The following is a 17,387-nucleotide window of genomic DNA, read 5'->3' on the forward strand; positions in this document are numbered from 1 at the left end:
TCACTGAGCTTGGGCTAGGGAGGGGATAGCTGAATTTTGATGACAGGTGACCTGAAGACCTAAGCGTTTAAGAAGAAAAACATCTGGGAAAGAAAATCTACCTATGTCATCAAGTGGACCACATAATCATGAAAGGAGAGGACTGCAATTGGGCAGTTTCTACTGATGGAGCCCTCTAATCAAATAACCTCTTCAGATTGCCAAAAGTAGCAGATTTTCATCCTATGAAAATATCATTAAATTAGAGGACTCGGAACTATGGCCTAAGCTTCAAAGTCTACTCTGATTAATTTTTCAGGGATCCAATCTTATCCAGCAGCCTGAAATGCCTTCTGAGGAACAAAATGGTGCAAACACTATCCTCACCAAACATACCATATTCTAGGAGCTTCTTTGTGGAGCAAGTTAAGGGGATAGGAGGTAGAGAGGTACTATAGTCTTAAAATAGGAGAGCTAGAATCAGGAAACTTTGGCATTGAGAACACTTGGTGTTGTTACCAAATAACAGATGTGAAGCTCCAGTCATCAAGAGAGTGGGTATCGACAAATAATAGGCAAATAGATCAATGGAACAGAATAAAGAGCCCAGAAAAAGACCACCGTAAATACAGTCCACCCTTTGATAATCTACTTTATCCTTGATAAAGAAGCAAAAGAAATTCAAAGAAACAAAGATAGTCTTTTCAATAAATGGTGCTAGAACAACTGGACATCCCTATGCAAAAAGATTAATCTAGAACACAGACTTTACATCCATCACAAAAAATAACTTAAAATAGATCATAGACCGAAATGTAAAATGAAAAACTGTAAAACTCCTAGAAAATAACATGGGAGCAAATCTGAATGATCTTGGGTATGGCAACACCTTTTTTAGATACACATCCTATGTCATCAGGGAAATACAAATTAAAACAATGAGATCTCATTATATACCCATTAGAATGGCCAAAATTCAGAACACTGTCAACATCAAATGCTGACAACGATGTGGAGCAACAGGACTTCTCATTCATTACTGCTGAGCATGAAAAATGGTACAGCCACTTTGGAAGGCAGGTTAGTGGTTTCTTACAAAACCAAACACATTCTGGGTGAAATAGGTAAAGGTGGCCAAAACTCACTTCCAGTAATACAATATATACTTCCAGTTATAAAATCAATTAAGTCCCGGGGATGTAATGTACAGCATGGTGACTATACTTAATATTACTCTATTGTATTGTATATTTGGAAATTGCGAAGAGAGAAGATCTTAAACGTTCTCATCACAAGAAAAAAATATATAATTGTGTGGTGATGGATGTTAACTATACTTATTGTGGTGATCATTTTGTAATACATATATCTCTCAAATCATTATGTTGAATAAGAAATTAATATAATATGTTATAGGTCAATTATATCTCAACAACAACAAACAAACATATTCTTACTATATGATCCAGGAATCATGCTCCTTCGTATTTACCCAAAGGAGCTGTAGAAATTATATCCACACAAAAATCTGCACACAGATCTTTATAGTGGCTTTATTCATAATTGCCAAAACTTGGCAGCAACCGAAGTGTCCTGCAGTCTGTGAAAGGATAATAGGTAAACTGGTACACCCAGACAATGGAATATCATTCTGCAGTAAGGAGAAATGAGCTATCAAGCCGTGAAAAAAGAGATGGAGTAAACTTACACGTAGATTACTAAGGAAAGAAGCCAATCTACAAAGGCTAAATGATTCCAACTATTAGACATGGAAAGGCAAAACTATGGACACAATAAAAAGATCAGTGGTCGTGGGTGATCATGGGAGATAGATGAACAGACAGATTACAGAGGATTTTTAGGGCAGTGAAAATACTCTTTACGATGGATATATGTCACTATACTCTTGTCTGAATCCATAGAATATATTCTATTATTGTAGAATATATTCTATTGTTGTATATCTGTTGTATACAACACCAAGAGGTAACCTTAAGGTAAACTATGGACGTGGGATGATGTGTCAGTGTAGGTTTATCTTTGGTTAAAAATGTGCCACTTCGGTAAATGATGTTGATAATGGCTAGGGTATGCATGTGTGAGGGTGAGGGGTATACGTGAAATCTCTGTACTTTCCTTTCAATTTTGTTGTAAACCTAAAACTGCTCTAAAAAAAAAATAACAAAGCCTCAAAAAATAAATGGTAGAATAATGTCAAAAATACAATATGCGTTCTTGTTTTGTTTTGTTTGATGTGTTTGGTTTATTTTTATGTTGTTTATGTCCTTTCAACATCAAGATGTCCCAAATATTTCTTGAAAGCAGGCATGGCAGAGCCTACAGGGTGTGAAAATATTGAAAAGCATTTATGCCAATTGATAGATAAGTGTTGCCTCAAATCTCTGAGTACCAACCACGAGGCCAACAGCTTTTCCCATAGGACCTCCTGCCCTGAGTTCACACAGTCTGACAACTAAAGACTAATGCCTGATACATCAGGGGGCTTTCAGCCCCAACTCCCCACCTCAGCCCCCAGTCCAGGACCACCATTCATTCTGATTGGTCCTATATGGTCCTATATATGGTTATACCCTCGAGATAGGTCGTAGATAATCAATACTTAAAGTGAATAATCCCCCATTGGGTGTATTCCTTCATTGGGTATAAGCTGGATGATAGTACTTCAAAATTTCTGGATTACATCTTAGTTGATCCAGGTAGGTAATGGCCTTGTGAAAGAACAGGAAAGCTTAGTTGTGAGTTTTTATTAAAAGGCCATCAGAGATCGAGCAAAAGGCCTTGGAGCTCAGGTCTACATTAGAAAGGCCCCCAGTAATTACTAACCAGATGTAAAAGAAAGTCATTACCAACTTTCACTGTTCCATAGCTCTGTTCAAATGAGCTGAGGGACAGTAAGCAATTTAAAATTTTTTCTATGTATTTTTAAATTTTGAAATAACAAAATTAATTAGGAAAGTGGGTCTAAAGCTTTGCAAGAGAAGAAGTCCAGAGCAATGTCTCTTTTGCTCAGCAAAATCTCCAAATAGGGCTTTTTGGTTTATGAAGGGGAGGTATGAAACCATCTCAAACTCAAGCCCTAATACCCAGACAGAGGGCAGGGAGAGACAATACAGAAAGGATTGAGGAAGAAAAAGTAAAATTGTTTTTTAAGGCTAAGTAATGGGAATGTGGAGCTTTTGAATCACCACCTGGGAGAGAAGGAAAGGGCGAGAAGCAGAGAAACATCTTGGAGAAAAGATCTGACCCGCATCACAGGAAGCAGGTCAAATCCTGATGAAAAAGCATCAGTGAGAAAATACCTTTGGGGAGACAGATTTCAAGTGGCAGGTACTATTTGTGGAGCTGGCAAAGAGAAACAGCTTTTTTCAGTATTTTTATAAAAATAAGAAATGAAAAGATGGAGCAGTGGCTGGAAAAAGATGTCAGGCAACAGGAAGGGTTTTTGTAAAGGATAGCATTACTGAATATTTGTACACTGATGGAAATATTCCAATAGAAAGAAAAAAAATTAAAATGGAAGATCATTCATGGCAGGGGGAAAATCCTTAAGTAGGAGAGACAAGATGGGATGCAGTGCATAAAGTTTGCCCCCAGATGGGAACTCAGAGTTTATCCACTGCAGCAAGACAAAGGGCAGAGAACCTGGTGCAGGTACTGGTAAGTTGACAGATTTGGTCACAGGAAGATGATTTTATTTTATTTTATTTTATTTTATTTTATTTTATTTTATTTTAAAGACTTATTTAGAGAGAGTGTGTGTGTGCATGTATGTGCATGAGTGGGGGAGAAGAAGAGGGAGAAAGAGGGACAGAAAGCATCTCCAGCAAGACCCCCCTTCCCCCTGCTGAGCATGGAGCCCAATATGGGGCTCGAATCCAGGACCCTAAGATCATGACCTGAGCCAAAATTGAGAGTCAGCCATTTAACCAACTGAGCCTTCCGGGTACCCCATGGGAACATATTTTAAAAGGTCTTTTCTATTTTCTTGATGCAATAGGAGCATGATTATCTGGCAAGCGTGAGGGGAAAGAAGGTGGCTAGGGGAGGGTTGAGAAGAGAAGTAGCCACCTTGGAGAGGAGGAGAGCGCACAAATGGAAGAGATATGGTAAGACTGCTAGGCAGAGCTGAGGGCTCATATGATGGTTCTCTGGACCATTCTATGAAAAATACTGCAGTCGGTTTAGGCATTTGAGAATAGAACAAGGGAGAGGGGAACTGAGTTACCTGGATAATAAGTGTACTCTTTCCATTCCACAGCCATAAAATTTCCATGTTCCAAATGTTCAGATTTCTTAACCAGCTAACATAACATAACACAACATAAAGTAAGCTACCACACTGCAGTGACAGAGCGGGTAAGTTTTCAGTCACTTTATTTTTCCACCTTTCTTTATGTTCCTTGGACAGACACCGATTCCAGTATGGCCTTTAATTCTGAATCTGAAAACCAGTTTAGCATGGCTTTACATCTGATGCATCGGTTTTCCAGAAAGCCAGAGAGCTGTGTTCTGTTTGGGAAGGAAAAGAGAAAGATTCTAAGCGAAACAATCATTTCTTAAATTTGTTAAGTAGCTAAGCCAAATCAAATACATTTTACAAACGTGTGGGAAAATTTAATTATATGAATAAAACCATTGACTGTGAGGTTTAAGTGTTAGGAGAAAACATCAGGGAAATGATAAGGCACTCATTTCCAAGAGAGAAAATAAAAGGTTCTATATAATTCTGACAGTCAAGATTAAAAGGAAAAAAAAACTATATAAGGCTTTTATTTATTCACTGATGCACTAACAGTGCTGCATCTGTCTAAAGATTGTAAGAGACAATAGCCTGAAGAAATACATCAACAAAACTCTGCTTGTTTTTTTTTTATTATCCTAATATTTTGTATTCTGATTTGTACTAGACTTCATGTCCTCTGTCGATTTCAATATTTAACATCTGCCCAGGTGTCTGCTATATTTTGAACAATAACAATTTATCCAGTGCATTTCTAACTGTTACTGATTATAATAACTATCATTGTTTGAGCACTTACTCTGGCTTGGATCATTCCGATTATCAAACCCATGAAGTAGGTATGAGTACTAGTTATCATTCCCTCTACTGTCTCTAGCTGGTCACTTCTCAAAACCCTCTCTTCTCTAATCTGCCTGCCCAATATAGAGCTGTCCACATTCTTGGAACACTTCTAAACTAAGAGCCAATAGTACTTCAGCCTCTGGCTCATTCTTCCTTTACAGTACAAGGATATTTAAACCCTAAACCCCCAAATTTAAAAAGTCGGCAGTTCTAAATGCTGATCATTGTATGCTTCTTTATCTCACACAAATATGATCCCATATTCCTTAAAATATTTTGCTCTAATGAGTACTTTGCTCTAATGGGTACTTTTCAAACTCTAGGAATTGCTGAAGGAAGGGAAAAAAATGTTAGAAGATCTATAAACCAATCACCATCACCATGAGTTACTTCGTAATTGAGGTGACTTCTCTATAATTTGGGACCAAGAGGCAGCAAATATTATTATTATTCAATATTCCATGAAATATTTTTATTTTTATTTGAGCTTAACCTGAAATTATACAGGACGGCATAATTCATCTCAATATTCATTGAATAAAATTGCAATCCTGAGTTTTAAGGAAGAGAATTGGAAAGGAAGATGCTATTGCAAGTGAAAAAAAATGAATCCATTTATTGCTTCATCGTGCTCTTTCCTTTGGTCCCTGCCTCTTTTTAAAAAACCCAGCAGCCAGGGGCTCAGGTCATGATCCCAGTCTCCCTGCTCAGCGGGGAATCTGCTTCTCCCTCCCCCTCTGCCTCTCCCCCCCTCATGCACCTGCACACGTTCCCTCTCACTCTCTCTCAAAAAAAAAAAAAATCCAATGGCCAAACTGATATGGCTTCTTATTATGTAACTAAAGTACTTATTACGGTGAGGGGCAAGTGGAAGTCCTAGCTAAAAGTACCAGTGTTAGACTCACCCTTGAAGCATTTGGGGATTTCAATGGTGCCATCTATGCACTCAGCATCTTCTGTGTAGCTACACTTCTTTTCCTTATTCTTGCAGTAGAAAGAAACTTTTTGACCATGCAGCATTCCATCCTTAAATTTTTCTTGAAGCTTTACTCTCTCTCCTTGGTATAGCACAGTAGCTTTTTTAACAGATAATTTACAAGATGCTGAAAGAGACAATATTTGTAGTCAAGACTTAGGAGTTCATTTAGTCTTTCTTAAGGACAACATAGTATTTGAATTAGTAGATGAGTACACCTGAAACAAACTGCTCAAGACAAGAAGACTCCAAGTATGTTCATAGTTACTAATGTCAGTGTCAGTGCTAATAGCAATTCTTTATCAATAGAACCATTAATCATGGCTTCCAAGATGCCCTTTTCTCCCCCCTGTAGTAGTGACATATGAGGATCAAAGCAGAAGCATCAGATTTTAGGCGTCAGTGAAAAAGAATTTCTACTAGATATTGCCATTTCATACAAACCTCCACTGCCCCATTTAGATCCCATTTATTAAGCTAGTGTAGCCATCTACCAGCCACTGTGTGCATTGGCTGATAATAGCTCATAAAGGTTCCTTTCTCTGAAAAGTTGCCCTCAGCCATAAGGGAGCCACTTCTTCTGGGAGCGAATCAGCCCCCACACGAGGGTCAGGGAAGGGAGCAGCCCATAGCCAATGACTGATTAATAAAAGGATACAAGAGGCAGGTCCCCATGCCCTTTGGTGGGATCCATTCTGGAGTAGAATTCATGTCTAGAGCTCCCAAGGGGATGAAACTGAAACCAGTCTCCTGTTGAGACCACATATTTGTTCAAAACTTAGTCCCTGAATCAGCAGCAGCAGCAGCAGCAGGAACTTGGTGGAAATGCACATTCTCAGGTCCTATACCAGATCTACTGAATCAGAAACTCTGGGTTTAAATAAGCCCTCCAGATGATTCTGGGGTACAGGGAAATTGTGACACTCACCGAATAAATCATCTGCACTTGAATCCCTGTCTTAGGCTCTGCTTCTAGGGGACCCCAACCTAAGACACTAATTATACATCATTTTGCCTGCTGTGCCTAATTTTTTTTTCTGCTTAGACTGCCTAGCCCTATGGCAACCTGAGCAGAAATACAGTGCTAATACTCTTGCATAGGCATGACCCCAGATCAAGGATAGACACCTAACTCAAAAGGAACCAGTGTTTCCAGGGAAAAATGCCAGTTAGTGATGAATCCTTTGGCTGAAAGGTCCTAGTGTAGAGTCAAGCCAGGTTTGAAGTGAATGAGCAGGGAAACACGGAGATGAGAGAGAGACCATGAGGCCACTGAGATATGGAAAGAGTAGCAATAGGGCCTGACTTTCAGTTCCAATCCTCAGGAGGACCAGTTGCATTTCATTTCCTCATCTTCCATGTCCACATGATCACTTGTTGCCCATTTATGACAAACCCCCATTTCCTTGAACAAGCTTGAATGTCTGGTTGTTTTTTGCAATAATGAGAAGAGTCTAGACTAGAAGAAAGCAGAAAAGGATGCTCACAGGAAGGCAAGTATAGGAAACCCACACAATCTTCCACCATATCATCAATGTTTACAAAGGATCTGTTTATCCTCTACAGTATCATCTCAAACAAGCTTCCTAAGCATGAAGCTCCCCATGCACATGTGAGTCCTGAAGTTCAATAACTGAAGCAAGTCTAAACAATGAGCAGAAAATGATTGGCACAAGAAAATGGCAAGTAAGGGTAATCCACTGGATAAATTCAGAGATGAGTTATGATCTCACCCATATTTCATACCTTTACAACTTGGTTGTGCAGACCAGTTTCCAAATTTGTTACATTCCACTACTTCTGGGCCATCCAAGGTATACGTATCATGGCAACCATACATGGCTTTATCCTTGTAATAAAGGATTTGTTTTGCAGGATAGTTCACAAACCCATTGTCTGGTCTTGATGGGAATGGGCATTTTACTTCTAAAAAGTGTATTCAATAAGACATATTAGTATAAAAGGTAGTACTTTCCCATAGTTGTGAAATATTTACTTTCCAGCTTCCATTACTCCCATTGAGCCACTGGGTGTTCCTGTAGCTGGAATGCAATTTTTAGGGACCTAGGTGTTCAATTCTGTCCCCCTTATCTTATGCTCACATGACCCTGGATATTAAAAAGAAACAATACTTTGAAAGTAAATCAGTGAGTTACCAAGTTCTTTGGGCTCTCATACAATCACAAGGTATTATTTATTTCAAATTTCATCTCCATGCAGTCTAAGATGGCAGGTTTGAAAGAAGAAAAAAGTCTGTCTCTTTTAATCAACAAACCATGAAATTAAAACACAAAGACTCCCTCCACACGCACTAGCACACCATTATTGGATTTCAGATGTTAAATCTAATTCTTATGAATGTCTTCCGTCTATACAAGAAGCCAGAATGAAATATGGAGAAACATGGTGCTTCTAGCTGGCACCTGAATCTAGGAGTCTATAGTAATATTTAAAAAATAGTCCATGGAAGAAAAGAAAAGCTCTTTTCTATAGAAGCGTGCAAGCTAATAAATAAAGAAGAAAAGATAAAAAGTCACCAGTCTGCAACCACCAGTGTCATGACTAAGTCAAGGATCCTCAGAGGATGTCAAAATGCCAGCTAGAGTAGATATTCACACAATCTCAAAGTATTACCCACCATTTGCTTACTAATTTCAAAGAGGAAAAGATGCCTTTACCAAAAGAAGATCTAACAATCCACCTGACCAAGGGATCAAATGAAGCAAGACCAGTGGTGCCTCCCGATGTGATGGAATGGATTCTTAACAAAATTATTTAACTTGAAGCTAATCACAAGTAAATCATCAACCAGATTCATATTATGGAATATGCTAGAAGACAAGCCTATATTCTTTAAAAATATCAAGGAAGGGCACCTGGGTGGCTCAGTCAATTAAGCATCTCTCTTTCTTTCTTTCTCTCTCTCTCTAAAATATTTTATTTATTTATTTATTTATTTATTTATTTATTTATTTATTTATTTGAGAGAGGCGGGGAGAGAGAGAGAGAGAGCACAAGGAGGGGGAGCAGCAGGCAGAGGGAGAAGCAGGCTCCCCACTGAGCAGGGACCCTGGAATCATGACCTGAGCTGAAGGCAGATGCTTAATGACTGAACCACCCAGGTGCCTCTAAGCATCTGGCTTGATTTCAGCTTAAGTTGTGATCTCAGGATTGAGAGACTGAGCCCCCCATTGGGCTCCATGCTGGGCATGGAGTCTGCTTGGCATTCTCTCTCTCCCTTTCCCTCTCCCTCTCCCTCTCCACCCCTTGTACACACTCGCACTCTCTCTCTTTCTCAAAAAAGGATATAGGTAAATAAAAATAAAAATGCCAAGGAAAGACAATTATAAAGTCAGAAGGGGCCATTCTTAACCAAAGGAGACTAAGGAGACATAAAACTAAACCAAATGTGTGACACTTGATGAGATTTCATGTAAAACAAAACTGAACACTTTCAGGTCAATGTGGGGGGGGGTTGCACATGAAATTAATGTTGTTAATTGTTTATATTATTATAATAATTTAAATCATTATTGTTAATAATTCAAAATGCATTAAATGTCTTGTCTACAGTGACAATGTTCTTGTTCTTAGGACATTCATGCTGAAGTATTTATGGGTAAGTGTCATGATGTGTACAGCTTATTTTCAAATGGTTCAGGAAGAAAAAACATCTGTCTATGGAAAAAGAGAGAGACAGAGAAAGTCACAACATTTTGGCAGTTGATCCATCTAGGTGAAAGGTTGAAAAAGAAAAAAAATGAACCTATTGCTTAGGATTGAAAGAATTAAATGAGATGACACATATACAGCAGGAGACGAGTGCCTGGCCCAGAGTTTCAGTCCCTCAGAGGTGCTTTGTATCATTATTGGTAGTTTCCCCATGTTAAAAAGCACTTATGCTTTGGATCATTCAAGACATATCTGCAATATCTACTTAGGAGAAAGTAGTAGTCCTCAGTATAACTCCTTGTGTACATGATAAAGCCTATAATTTTGCTACTTGTTGTGTAGTTGACAAACTCAAAGATAACGAAGATAGGTGAAATTGAAAGAGGAACGGGGTGCCTGGGTGGCTCAGTGAGTTAAGCATCTGACTCTTGATTTCTGCTCAGGTCATGATCTCAGGGTTGTAGGACTGACCCTCATGTCAGGCTCTGTGCTAGGCCTGGAGCCTGCTTGAGATTCTCTCTTCCCCTCTCTCTTTGCCCCTCCCCCTCTCTGCAAGCACATGCATGCTCTTTTTCTAAAAAATAAAAATAAATAGAAGAAGAAGAATTTTCATAATTTTTTAAATCAAATATTCTTGTGATTCCTAGTAAAAGCTTGTGACAATCTGACTACAGCCCAGTTTTTCACCTTCATCTCCTGGTACTCCCCAGTTTAATCCTGGCTTCTCTCTACCAGCCTCACCACCATATTCGACTGTCCATGCACACACCCTGTTCTCTCACATCTCCCTGATTTTCCATGCCTTTTCCTTATTCTCCATTCTCCTCTTCCAGGAAGCTCTTCCAAGCAGCTCCAAACAGTTCATTGCATTATATTTAATTGTCCTGAGGTCAGAAGCCAGGTCTCATTCGTCTGATATCCCCAACACCCAGCACACTGCCTGGCACATGGTAGATGCCAATAAACATTTGTTGAACAAGGCCATTGGAAACACTCGATGATAGAATTTTCTATACTTCTCAAACATGGGATTCTATACTATTGTAATAGTTTTGTCTTGTTACACCTACCTCTGCATTCTGGTAATGTAGTCCAATTTCCATGTGCTGTGCAGGTAATTGTATCATTTCCAAACATAGCATAGTGTGGCAAACATTCAAAGACAGCCTTGTTTCCATAGAGGGAGTTGTTTGTAGCCAATGGCTTAAAAACACTAAGTGTTGCAAACTTAGGTACGGATGGGGGAGGGCAGGTTACACCTGGAAAAGAAAGAATGATTGCTCTTATGAAATAGTTGAGTCCTTTAAAGATACTCTTTCCAGAAAGGAAAAAAAAAAAACAAAAACAGATTAACTTGAGAAAATGCAAAAATTGATCAAATGCCAGGGTAAAAACAGTCCATTGTAGAAGTTGCACAAGAATATATGATTTGAAAATCAGATGTCTGAACCAGTCCAAAGACTGAAAAATGAAGTGAATCTAAGTTTCATTACCACTAATTTGCCTATTATAATGGCACAATGCATAGGTTTCCCTAAGTCTTTGATCTTTTTTTTTTTTTAATTTTTTTTTTTATTTATTTATGATAGTCACAGAGAGAGAGAGAGAGAGAGAGAGAGAGAGGCAGAGACACAGGCAGAGGGAGAAGCAGGCTCCATGCACCGGGAGCCCGACGTGGGATTCGATCCCGGGTCTCCAGGATCACGCCCTGGGCCAAAGGCAGGCGCCAAACCGCTGCGCCACCCAGGGATCCCCCTAAGTCTTTGATCTAAATGCTACTTGGAAGATGTTTCTGGAAGTGAATTGGTGGAGAACCATACTGCAATAATTTTTTTAAGATTATTTATTTTTTTATTAGAGACAGAGAGAGAGAGATAGAGAGAGAGAAACAGGCAGAAAGAGAAGCAGGCTCCATGCAGGGAGCCTGACGTGGGACTCAATCCCGGGTCTCCAGGATCATGCCCTGGGCGGAAGGTTGCGCTAAACCGCTAAGCCACCGGGGCTGCCCCATCCTGCAATAATTGCTGATGATAGCACTTGGTACAAAGTCGTTTGTGACATCTCAGTTCCACTGCTGTTTTACATTTGTTCCTATTGAATATCTCCTGCTTTTGCACTCTGTATGTATGGAGCTTATATAAGTAGCTTTACCTGGAGGCATAGTAGGGATTGTCATCTGGACTCACTAATATGGGGTTTCAATAAGTCCAGGGAGAGTTATACCAATGTAAAGGAAGTCAGTGCAGACCAGAATGTGATTTAATTTGAATTATTTAGGGATCCCTGGGTGGCGCAGGGTTTAGCGCCTGCCTTTGGCCCAGGGCGTGATCCTGGAGACCCGGGATCGAATCCCACATTGGGCTCCTGGTGCATGGAGCCTGCTTCTCCCTCTGCCTGTGTCTCTGCCTCTCTCTCTCTCTCTCTCTCTCTCTCTCTTTGTGTGACTATCATAAAAAAAATTTTTTTTTGAATTATTTAGATCCTTGCTACTCAAAGTGTGATCTGTGAGCCAGCAGCAGGGGCATTGCCTGGAGGCTTACAAGAAATGCAGAAGCTCAGACCCCACCACAGACACTTGAATCAGAATCTGCATCTTAACAAGATGCCCAGTTGAGTCATACATACGTTAAAGTATGAGAAGTTCTCACTTAGATGAGATTGAAGAAAAATAGACTTTCTGTTTGTAACCAAGAAGAAAAAGTAACTTTACATAATTTATATAAATCTGCTTACAAGGGAAACAATAGGAATCATGGTGATTTTTGGTGTTGAGAAAAGAACTCTAATTTACCCTTAAAAAAAACTTTTGGTAGTTCAGCTTTTCTTAAACTATCATTGATTTGAAATTGCTTTACTTTGTTACTGGCTCTTGCTAGGACAGGCCTCACTGAAATGTTAAAGAACTACAACCATTATTGTAATGCAGGGGGCTCCTGGTCAATGATTGTACTGGACTCCTATGAATCACAAGTTAGGGAACATCAGAACGTCCCTCCCTAGATGAACAATGCCCAGAGCTGACTCTGACTTTGTGACTGAGTGTCCCTTGGATAAACCAGCAGTGTTTTGGGGGGCAATCCCACCCCACTCCTATGAGGCAAGGCCCTTACATGGAGTCCAAGCTCACTGTGAAGGTTACTTTCCTGTCTCCCTCATCACTAGACATACTTCCTGGGGGCAGACTGAAGTCTTCTGAGCCATGTAGCCTCAGTGCTGAGAACAGGATATGGCACACATTAGGTCCTCAACACCTGTTTATGGAACACAAATGGTTGAATGTATAAATGAATGAATGAGGTCCCAGAGTGGGAGGAAGATGTTTGATCTCACTAGATGTTCTTCTAGTCAAATGATGGCAGTCTGCGATTGACCAATGCCACATGTATCCAAGCCCCTGCCAAGAACTGTGAGTGATGAAATGAATAGACCCAGATATCTCTGGTTCCACGAGGTGAAGGATACAAATGTGTTCACAAGTCAAATGCTTTCTTTCTGTCATTCCAAAAGGGTTGTTGCATCTTCCAAGGTGAGATGATATCAGAATGAACACTCCCCATAAAGGTGAGCAACTGTCCAATGAAATCAGGACTGAGGGATTTCCAGGGTATGGAACATACAGGTGTCAAAACCAGCAAAGTCCCAGGCAAATCAATTAGTCTCCCCATAACTGGGTTCCCCCAGACTCACGAGTACAGACAGGAAGGTCAACACTCCATTTTCCTTCCTCGGTGCATTTAGCAGAGCTACTTCCATTTAGATAAAACCTGCAAAGGGAAAATGGAACCCATCAAGCAGTAAAAGAATCCATTGATGGCATTTCAAATGTCTTCTCCACTGAGCATTGCTTCAGATTAATGCTACTGACTTTCCCCCTATTTTGTAATGCTGTTTTCCTGAGTTGCTCAGCACTCATTTAAGGCTCATCAAATTTCCCAACCCAGGGCTGCAGAGGTCTCACAGAAGAATGAGAAGTTTCCATAGCTATGAGCATAGAAGCCAAAACCCCAAATCCCTCTTTTCCAATCAGCAGGCCAAATTAACAGCTTCTTATGTGGAGCAAAGAAGCGTCTGTCTCTTCTTCAGGATCACAAAAGTGAATCAAACTGAGTCATGGCTGCTATCCATTTTCTGAAACGATTCAGTCTACTGACATAAATGGGTAAAAACAATGCAGTATATTTCCACTGAAAACACTGTCTCCTCGAAGCGAATTGTTTCAAGGTACTTTGTCATCAGACCCACAAATTAATTGATGTTTTAGATGAAAGGAGTCCAATTCTCTTTAACACATAGTATTTCTTAATTTCCAATTCCGAGCAAGAAGTCTCAGTGAAATTTTGCCCTAGGATACAGACGACGTGCTATTGACAATGTCACTGGCAGTGCCTTTGCTCATAAGGCACATAAGCTATATATGACCCGCTGTACATGCTTTCTTGCTGGGAATGCTGTCCTGCATTGTGTGAGGATTAACAGAAGTATGTTTTATACCACCACACGCCAACCTTCACCAAAGAACTCCCTTCTAGGGGAAGCCCAGGTGGCTCAGTGCTTTAGTACCGTCTTCAGTCCAGGTTGTGATCCTGGAGATCCAGGATGGAGTCCTGTGTCAGGCTTCCTGCAGGGAGCCTGCTTCTCCCTCTGCCTGTGTCTCTGCCTCTCTCTCTCTCTCTCTCTTTCTGTGTCTTGAATAAATTAAAAAAAAAACAAAAGCAAAACTCCTTCTGGAGACTCCCAGGTCAGTCAATCAAATTAGGTTCATAACTAAAGCCCAAGTCCAATTCCTAAAGTATCTTAACCTTCATGCCAAGCTTTGTCCCAGAGATGATTAGGAATTATTATCCAGTTTTAATCATTCCAGTGTACCTCCTCAGATAAGTAATTAATTGGGAGAAAAAAGTTTTAATGCAGTAGCAACTTCACATTTCACGAGTTGTTATGGTTTCCCTAACCCCAATACCACTGTGGTATAGATTAAAAACAGGACTATAATTGATTTGTATTCAGCAAGTCCAGCCTGAAGGCTAAAAATAAAATATGTCTTGATGTTTAGCTTAAAGGCACAGAATGTTCTGTATCTGTTGGCTAGACGTCCTTACCCAGTGTTACAAGCAAAACTGATTGTGTTGGGATATTCAAAAGTTGTATAGCGTACAGCTCCATTTTCTAAGATTCCAGCAAAAGGACATACTCTGGCTGTAATTTAAAGATAGAAAGGTGAATTTCAATTTATAGAATTTTTCATTAAAGCAACAACATATAAACTCATTTCTATTTTTTGATTCAATAACTCTACTGTTAATTATTCTAAGAAAAGAAATCAAAGTTAGTCAAATGATATATACACAAAGGGGCTCATTGCACTGTTATCTCTAATAACAAAAATTGGACAGGCTAAATGTTTAACATCAGGTGATTGTTCTGATTAATTATGGCAAATCAATAGTTGAACTCTCATGCAGCCAATATGAATATGAATTATGAAGAGTATGGAGATACAGTTAATGTTTATGCTATGCAGATGAAATAGAAAAATATAAAATGGTACCTACTCTCTGCAACGATGCAAAAATACACACGTGGAAAATAACTTGAAAACATGAAATTGTTAGTGTTCTAGGCTTATGACCAATTTAAAGAAAGCTTTTCTCTTATGATGTTATAGCTATTTTTTATTAAAAATCGTGTTTAGTCCTTTTTAAATCAAAAAGCATGCTAAAATCACTTTTATGAAATATGTGATTTTCACAAAGGTCATGTTCATATGATCAAAATAACCAGAGTCATATAGATCCATATTGTTATTTTTACTGTTTAACTTCTACATAAAATTGCCAGAAATTCTATTGGGTTGATTGCTCTATATTTGACTGCCAAAAGTAATGTGGGCATGGGACCACAGAACCATGGTCTGAGGAATAAAGAAAAGCCACCATCTACCATGAGGTGATGGCAATAAATTTATACTTAAGTTTTTAATATGTGTATATATAAATTATTGTAACTTATTATAAATTATGATTAGATAATCATATATAATTCATCTATTATGAGGTATTATAATGTGATGATTATATTAGATCTGCTTTAATTTTGAGGCAAAATCCAAAGATATGATGATTCCTTGTGTTTTACTTAGTCAAGAGTCTCTTTGGTATCTAAATTTTGGAGTATCTGTACATCTTTTTTTTTTTTTTTAAACTCTGCAGTGTTTCTCTCTCCTGTACCCTGGCAGGTCTTCACTCTCCTACTTCTGGGCTATGCTCACCTCCTCCTCTCTAAACAGCACCCATTGCCTCTGGTCTCTCCTCCCATGAACATCCCCGCAGGTCCTCTTGTTTCTTCACAGCTCTTCCCTCTGTGCCTCTGCTGGCCCTCTGTGCCCCCAGCATGACAAAGTAGGTTATCCCCCAAGTGTCCAGAATCCAATGAGGGAAAGCGAGTGAGAGAAGGCACTGACTTACGTATACACCTCACAGTGTTCGTGGGCCAAACTCCTGTCAGAGGGCAGGTGAACCGTCTCATCAGACCTCGGAACACATAGCCAGGCTGGCAGGTGTACGCTATCTGCTCCCCTGGGTCATAGAATGTTTTTAATGGAACAACTGTGGCAAATGGTATATCATCTGGTTTGGGACAAGCTGAAATAAAGCACAAAGTGGTTAATTAAGAAGTCCATATTTTTCTAAAATAAGGTGAAATCAGAGAGGGAGGCACACCATAAGAGACTGTTAACCCTAGGAAACAAACCGAAGGTTGCTGGAGGGGAGCAAGGTGGGGATATGGAGTAACTGGGTGATGGGCATTAAGGAGGGCACGTGATGTAATGAGCAGTGGGTATTACATGCAACTGATGAATCACTAAACTCTACCTCTGAAGCTAATAATACACTATATGTTAACTAACTGATTTTAAATAAAAATTTAAAAAGAACTCTATATTTTCACTTTTAAGCTCAGCTAAAAGTTGAACTTTTAGCTTTTCATTTTTTCAGCACAAAAATGAAAAAAACTATTTAATGCTGCCAAAAGTAACTATGCCAAGTTCTATGTCAAATATTTCACATATGCAATATCTCATCTAATCTCCTCAACAACCCTGTGAAGGATACTATAGTTATCCCCGTTTTATAGGTCAATCCATCGAGGCTTCAACTGGCTGAATATCTTAGGGAGCTTTAAGTAATGACAATATTGAAGAATCGGTATCCAGCATCTGCACTAGAGAGAATTTTAATTATCATTATTGATCCCTGTCATGTGCTAGGGGGTTGGATATATTAATTATATTTGCAAAAGCAAAGAATACTTACTCCGTCCTGCAGTAGCAACATGGCAGAGAACACTCGAGAACAAGATGAGCCCCAGAGAAATCATTATGGATGACACACACGGGCACTACCAAAGTGGTTTCCTCTACTAAAAAGAAGGATGTAAATATAAAAGTGCTTAAACATTAACCTCTTCTCCTGTGTCCTTTTATCTCTGTCAATAGAAGGTAAAATATCACAATTTGAAAGGAACCCTGAGACTTATTTTTTAATCATTTACTTTCACTTCTGTGGGTCTGTTGTGAAATCTTTGGCAAATGGTTTCCGTCTTCATAGCATTTATTTTAACAGCACAACACTGCCCGTTATCACTCCTGATAGAATC

At 39.3% G+C, this 17,387-nt stretch overlaps 1 protein-coding gene across 1 annotated transcript; it reads right to left on the bottom strand.

Annotated features, from left to right (window-relative positions):
- Positions 1–4,357: 4,357 nt before the first annotated feature.
- APOH (apolipoprotein H) lies at positions 4,358–17,195 on the bottom strand. Its single transcript, XM_072781075.1, has 8 exons — positions 17,045–17,195; positions 16,196–16,372; positions 14,831–14,927; positions 13,419–13,495; positions 10,802–10,990; positions 7,806–7,985; positions 5,989–6,186; positions 4,358–4,509 (listed from the first exon to the last, which is right to left on the bottom strand). Exons 1-8 carry the CDS (start codon positions 17,106–17,108, stop codon positions 4,454–4,456), a joined length of 1,038 nt encoding a protein of 345 aa, XP_072637176.1. The 5' UTR covers positions 17,109–17,195; the 3' UTR covers positions 4,358–4,453.
- Positions 17,196–17,387: the final 192 nt, after the last annotated feature.

Source organism: Canis lupus, chromosome 16 (assembly GCF_048164855.1).
Source record: "Canis lupus baileyi chromosome 16, mCanLup2.hap1, whole genome shotgun sequence".
NCBI classification, from domain to species: domain Eukaryota; kingdom Metazoa; phylum Chordata; class Mammalia; order Carnivora; family Canidae; genus Canis; species Canis lupus.

Excerpts from the sequence above, each read along its gene's own strand:
- APOH (XM_072781075.1), bottom strand. The coding sequence starts at position 17,108 with ATGATTTCTCTGGGGCTCATCTTGTTCTCGAGTGTTCTCTGCCATGTT. Across the intron at positions 10,991-13,418 it reads TGACCTTCCTGTCTGTACTC|GTGTAACCTGCCCTCCCCCA; the intron begins GTGAGTCTGGGG and ends TTTCTTTTCCAG. Across the intron at positions 6,187-7,805 it reads TGCACAACCAAGTTGTAAAG|CATCTTGTAAATTATCTGTT; the intron begins GTATGAAATATG and ends TGTCTCTTTCAG.